This window comes from Saprolegnia parasitica (genome assembly GCF_000151545.1).
Source record: "Saprolegnia parasitica CBS 223.65 unplaced genomic scaffold supercont2.3, whole genome shotgun sequence".
Lineage (NCBI taxonomy): Eukaryota > Oomycota > Saprolegniomycetes > Saprolegniales > Saprolegniaceae > Saprolegnia > Saprolegnia parasitica.
The window spans coordinates 37065-43716 of record NW_012156397.1 but is presented as its reverse complement, the minus strand read 5'-3'; the positions used below and the strand labels follow the sequence as shown (position 1 = coordinate 43716).

At 60.8% G+C, this 6652-nt stretch overlaps 2 protein-coding genes across 2 annotated transcripts; both read left to right on the top strand.

Annotated features, from left to right (window-relative positions):
- Positions 1 to 1133: 1133 nt before the first annotated feature.
- On the top strand, positions 1134 to 3452 carry SPRG_01239 (hypothetical protein; the record flags this gene model as incomplete). The annotated part of the gene is made up of 4 exons (XM_012339464.1): positions 1134 to 1652; positions 1714 to 2184; positions 2232 to 2404; positions 2451 to 3452. The coding sequence occupies 4 exons, from the start codon at positions 1134 to 1136 to the stop codon at positions 3403 to 3405; spliced, it is 2118 nt and encodes a 705-aa protein (XP_012194854.1). The 3' UTR covers positions 3406 to 3452.
- A 591-nt stretch (positions 3453 to 4043) lies between these two features.
- SPRG_01238 (hypothetical protein) lies at positions 4044 to 4540 on the top strand. Its single transcript, XM_012339463.1, has one exon. The coding sequence runs from the start codon at positions 4063 to 4065 to the stop codon at positions 4507 to 4509; it is 447 nt and encodes a 148-aa protein (XP_012194853.1). The 5' UTR covers positions 4044 to 4062; the 3' UTR covers positions 4510 to 4540.
- The last annotated feature ends 2112 nt before the right edge of the window (positions 4541 to 6652 follow it).

Below are 6652 nucleotides of genomic sequence, written 5' to 3'. Positions count from 1 at the left end.
AGCGCGACGACGACAGGCGGGGCGACGCCGCAGATATCACTCGACGTGCACTTTTTATTGGACGGCAATGAAAGTTCCAAAGGTGATAGCTAGAATCCACCCCACGGTGTCGGATTCCTTGCGCCGCCGCGTCAAATTCGCCTCGAAGACTGTCATCGGCCAAGCAGCAGCACGAGCAGCAGCGGTTGTTGTGGGCCTATGTGACTGCAGTTTGCGCTGGCTGCGACGCGCGGTCCGCCGATTACTTGGACGCACGCGACGTTTACTGGTCGTTGGCCTCAACGAATCCGCGACCGAATCCTGAACAAGCCATGTTTGCCCATCATCGATGAATCTCTGCGGCGTAAGTACGCTGTACTTGGTGGGCAGTTGTAGGGGGTCGAGATAAATGCATTCACTACCGGTATGCGCACCGTCACCCTCGCTGATAAGGTCATCGCTGCCGCGGACAAGGGCGCTCGGCCGCTCGTGTGGGCCAATTGTGGTTGCGACGTGGGCTCAGAGCGGGACAGCCGTTTCGTTGACAAGCAGGAACGAACTCATCAGTGTCTTCTGACGTACGCCCGTCGGACCAGTAGAAAAGGAAGCAGATCTTGGGTGCGCTGCCGGACGAGTGAAGCTGACGAGTCCATCGATTTCGTTCCCTGTGTAAACATGCACGAGTTGCCGTGTCTATGCACCGTCTTCATCATCATGTACTCGACCAAGTGGACCTGAAACGGCCGCGAAACGCCTCGGCCGGTAACCGGGCCGTCTCGTCTACCACGAGTCGCCAGGCTGTAGAGGGCAAATACCTACTAACGTACATGTCTTAGTACATAGCAGCTATCTCTAGTGAGGCTCGTGGCCTCTCACATTGCGCGCTTCGACCCTTTCAAAGAGCTTTCGACGTACTACGACGCGCCGAAAGGATGATGTCCCTTCTGCGAGTATAGTATTTGCCGATGTTCTAGCTCGCGATGCGTACTGGTAGCAGACTCGTCACTGCGCTCGCTCGCCCTGACCTTGGTGCTGCGGTGGTCGGCTCACTTCGCTCCGCATGCCCATGACGTGTATCCGGAGGTGCAATCGTGGCGCTGATTGGCTAAAATGATAGAAATCCTGGCGCATCACGACTGGTTTGGACGATTGCGATGATGCGAACCGCTGCTACTCGGCTCGTCACGTCCGTGGCGGCGACGGCCCGCCCAGCCTCCGCCGCTGCGGCCCGCGCCCTGAGCAGCGCCGTCGCCTCCAACGCGCCGTGGTACCGCGTCGAGATCTCGGGCTTCCTCTCGACGCTCAGCGAGACGACGGCGACGGATGCCGACTATGCGCGGCTCGCTGCGCTGCCGCAGCGCGACGACGTCATGGCCTACGAGGTCCAAGTGCTCAGCGACTCGGTGCAGCACCTGGGTACGTACCTTCCAGCCTCGCGCAAGAAGCAGATCGAGACCCTTTGGGCCAAGACGCTCGGTGTGCTCGACACGATTGACGATGCGTCCGCCAAGGCGGACGCGTACACGGCCGCGTTCCAGGCGCTTGCCGTCGCCAACGCGCCGAGCAAGTACATGGAGCACCTCCTCAAGCGCATGCAAGGCGAGCACCTCGAGGCGAACCCGACGATCCACATCGCGATGCTGCACGCTGCCCGCGACCGCAGCATCCTCCAGGTCCGCCCTTCGCCCCTCGCGTTATCCTCATCGTCACACACTCAGTATTCTCGATGTGCAGGTGCTTCGCCGCGTCAAGGCTGCGCAAATGGGCGCGGTCCTCCTCGACGCCGACGCGACGCCGCTGAGCCCGCGCGAGGTGCAGAACCTCCACTACCGCGCGCAGTCGTCGTTCGTCAAGTCGCTCTACGCCGAGTTTATGAGCTCAACGACCAAGACGTTTGCGCTCGAGTCGTACGCGGAGCTTCTGAAGGAGATTGCGGCGCTCCTGCCGCCGCTCGACGACAAGCTCATGGAGCGCACGGTGCCAGACGAGTACATGGACAAGCTCGCGGCCGTCTCGGTGCGCGCGCTCGCGATGACCGGCCGCCATGCCGACGTGCTGGCGCGGCTCGACGCACTCGAGGCGCAGTACGCAGGGCGCAGCGCCCGCGTCCCTGAAACCGTGTACCTGGCGGCCATCGAGGGTCTCTCGGCCGCGTACCATAACCTCACCATGGTCTCGGAGCGCCAGCTGCGCACGCGCAACCAAGTAACTACCCTTTCTCGACGCGAATGCAATTGTCATGCGGCCTGTAGACCGAGGACGTGCAATTGGCGCCGAGCGTGCGGCGGCTGCAAAAGGTCCAAGCCACGCTCGAGGCCAAGCTGTCGAGCAAGGTCGATGGCATCGCGTCCGAGATGGCCGACCTCCCGTGGGCCGACGTCCAAGACCAAGTCGCCGACGCCGAGGCCTCCAAGGAATACATCCAGTACGCGCTTCGAACCTCGCGGCTCTCGACTAAAACGCATTTATAGGTTTGTGCAGCAGCGTGTGCGTGGCGCGAGCGTCCTCGAGAGCTTCCGCCTCCTGACGCAGGACGCGATGGCCGCGGGTGACGCGTTCGTCGACGCCGTCGCCGGCCGCTACGCCAAGAGCTACCCGGAGCCCTCGATCGCGCTCCACACGGCGACGCTCAAGCAGTACTTTGTCGCTGCCTCGCGTTACGAGCGCCGGCTCAAGCGCAGCGGGCTGTTCGCCGATGCGCTCGTCGCCCGCATCTTTTCCACGCTCGATGCCGTCGCCGGTCGCCAGACAACCGAAGCCGACGTCGTCGACGCGCTGCACTACGCCTTCCGCGCCCTCGCACTGCTCTACCGCCTCCCCGAGGCCCGCCGCGTCTTGGAGATGAAGAGCGAATGGTTCCCGCACCTGCAACCAACCGTCGCCGAGTACGACGACCTCATCATGCTTCTGTGCGCGACCAAGACGACGCGCATCGCCGAGCCGCTGGCGCTGCTCCAGGAGATGCACAACCGCGGTCTCAAGCCGACGCCGCTGACGCTGCACCGCTTCGTGACGTTCCGCATGCTTGCGCTCACCAAGGGCGACGACGAAGGCCACGTGATCAACGAGAAGCAAGTGGCGCTGGCCCGCCGCCTCCAGCGCTCGCTCGAGGGCCACGACGACAGCGACAGTGAGGACGAGGATGAGGACGAGGATGAGGACGAGGAAGAGGCCAAGCCGACGTGGGACGACGTGAGCCTGAGCGACCAGGACAGCGTCGCGGACGTCATTTCGTTCTTGCAAGACTGGCACAACATGACGGGCGTCGTGCCGTACGGGAAGACGGTGGTGCCGCTCGTCGAGTACTGCGCCGCCAAGCCGAGCCTCAAGTACGAGCTCTCGCGCTTCGTGCTCTGGCTGCAGACGCTGCCGCTCGACGCCGCGACCAAGACGCTTCTGCGCCCGCACGAGAAGACGACCAAGTAGACGCCCGTAGAGACAACAACTCGTTGATAGAACCATGTACTTTGGGACGTTGTGTGGAATCCATAAAGAAGCAAGCAGCGTCAACGAACGCTGCGACGACGTCGTCTCGCCGTACAAGCGGTGTACCTAGCATCTCCGCTCCTACACGACGATACGTAGTCGTGGCGCCACGGCTACGGCAATGTCGGATGCAACCCAAGCGTTTGGACGGACGACGGTGTCGATCTCTGCCTCTCTGGCGATGCCCTGCACAGTGGGATCTGCGCGTGTGACGAGGGTGCGGTGTTCGGTCGACTTGCGCATAGCAGCCAGTCGACGACTGCGTAGGCACGTGACTCGTGTGGCAGCCGGTTTGCAGCGCACCGAAGCCGCGCACTCAACCTCGTGTGACGTGGAGTAAACGCGCGCCTTCGATACGCAGCTTGTCGCGGGCCTCGCATGCCACCGCCGCCTTGCCTTGCAATTGTCTCTTGCGCTTTGTATGCGGCGGCGGGCGTGGCCGCAGGCAAAAGCCGGCAGTGGGACACGTGCGTTGAAGCCGTGACAGCGACGGGTTCAACGTCCGCTATACAAACTTCAAGACGTTTGTACCCAATGCATACCAGCTCGTATGCTCAAACACTTTTTTATTTTCCGCCCGACGCCAGTCATTTGGCCATGACCCTCCAGCCGACCACGTGCTCGTACGACGCCTGCGCGCGCTTCGCCAAGGAGAAGAACCTCTGCCTCACGCACCACCGGTGGATGCTCCAGTACCTCTCCAACGCGTACATGAAGGACCACGCGGCGCCGACGGTCCTCGACCCCAAGATCCAGCGCATGAACCCGAACCGGAAATGCAAGGCCAACCAGTGCTGGTCCTACGCGCGCACGGGCGGCTACTGCACCATGCACGGCGGCGGCCGCAAGTGCAAGGTGCGCAACTGCCACACGGCGTCGCAAACCGGCGGCTACTGCCGCACCCACGGCGGCGGCTCCAAATGCCGCGAGCCGCGCTGCGCCGACTTTGCGCGGCTCCGGGCCTCTGCCTCCAGCACAACCTCGAGGCCGAGCGCGCCGGCCGCCTCCCGCCCGCGCCCGAGCTCGCCCAGACAGCGTAGCTAGCAGTATAGACTATTTAACGCAGGTAGAGCGGTCGATCCAGTGTTCCGCATGCGACAAGCGATCACCAACAGCAGATTGGCCAATGAGAAGCGCGCTAGGAACGTGGCAGCGTGAGAAAGCAGCAGGCGTAGGGAAAATACATCGGGAGCGGCTACTACTGCTACGTGTTTGCGCAACGCGTCCTTCAAGGTACGACACACGCCTCTCCATGGAGTGGCGTGTGGAGCGAGAAATTACGTTGTGGAATCTACTTGCACCCAAATCCAAGACTTGGCATTCACGACAAACGACACTGCAGAGCGGTTCTTTAGCTCCACGGGCGTCTGGGATGCAGCTATTAGAGGACTCCGCGCGCTCGTTTCACCCAATGACGAACCGCCAGCGATGAGTCCCGACATAGCCCACAGTCAGCGCGCGATCCTCGCCAGTGCACGCTCTCTAAACGGTACTTGACTGGCGGAAGCTGCCAAGTGCCTTCTTCATTTGCGTGTCGACTCGACAATCGCTTACGACGCAACGACGCAATGACTACGCGTAGCCTTGTTTCTGGTGCTCTGCGCAGGTCAGTCGTACCAAGGCCATAAATTTATGGTCTTGGTTCGAGCTCAATGAGCGGTGTTGTTGGTGAAAAGCATCATGAACATTGAAGAGCGTTCGTGGTCTTCTTACAGGATAGTGCGACGACGTATTCGGGCCTCAAGTCGTCCATTCTTACCCTCTGGCTCAGCTTGCACGCAAGTCGTCCATTCTTACCCTCTGGCTCAGTTTGCACGCTTTGCGCTTGGTATTGTCGTAGGCTCGAACGCAACAATCGAGTCTTCCGCACGACGCTGACGAATTGCTGTCATGGCGGCTACTATTACGAAATTGCACGTCCGGCACTTGGCTCGTCGCGCCGTGGTGCCATCATTTGACGCGTCGTTTAACGCTCTACGCGACGGCCCTTGGTGTGCGCGCTACCTCGTTCGGTGGATGGTGTGGGCGCAGGCATGCAATCCAATCGAATTTGGATCACAATCCGGTGTTTTAATTGGACGACGCGGTGCGGGGGTAGGCCGTTGCCTCGTCGTCGCGGCCAACGCACTTGCAGCGAACTCTGTTACCTTTCTCGTTAAAGGTACAGAGCTCAAGTGTCGCGGTGTCCATGCTTCGCATCGAGTCGAAACGAAGGATGACATCGAGACCCTCAAAATCACAGTCGAGCGACCGTGCACGGAGAGACCCGCACTTGAATGATGTGTGTTTTCCAAAACGTGTCTGCGGATGTGTGGAGGTCTGCGCAGCTATCGATCGTATCCTGTGGTACAGAGTTGCCAGCCACGAAAACCTTTCGTCCGACCTCGTCCGCGCCAGAGAAACGCGTGAGCGCCATGATAACCTCTCTCTTTTGATGTTCCATGCGATATGTCTACCATCAGCGTCGTCTTCAACATCTCATTCGAAGGCCATTGGATTTACGGTGCTAATGCGGCGTCTGCATCTGCGCCAGCGTGGGTGCTGCGTCGTGACAGACACATCCCCACGCGACAGCAACGTCGGCTCAGACTCGTGCGCCTCGACAGTCGAAGATACCAGGACACAGACGCTGAGGCGGATCGCAGTGGTGGTGGACCTGTCGAATAAAAATACGGTACCGTGCAGAGGCTGTGTATGCGCGGGTGCATACAAAGAGTATGTTATTTTTCTGTCGCGTGGACCACCGTACAGTGTATGGTCTGTGACGAGAGAAATATTTCGAGCACAGTTGGACCTTGACGCCCCCTCTGCGGGCAAGCGCCGTGGCGTGCTGATGAGTACACCCAGAGCGAGCTGCGCAGCGATGTCGCGAGCAGCCATGCACGCACGCTCCATACTAATGTGAATGTAACCAGTGTCGGTGCAGTAACAAGCGATCTCGAGTCTGTCGAGTACAAGCGCTAAATAAGAATCAATTAGAATAAAAACTAGGGGTGCGTTCAAGCGTGCACGGGGAACTGCATCGGCGGCGAGTCCGTGTCACTGGGCTTGATGGCGTCGCGGCCGCGGTTGTGCTGTAGGCAGAGGCCACCGATCCGGGCAAATTGCGCGCAGTTGGCCACGCGGCAGCGCGAGCCACCGCCGTGCAGCCGGCAGTAGCCCCCGGTCTCGCGACGCGGTCGAGCAG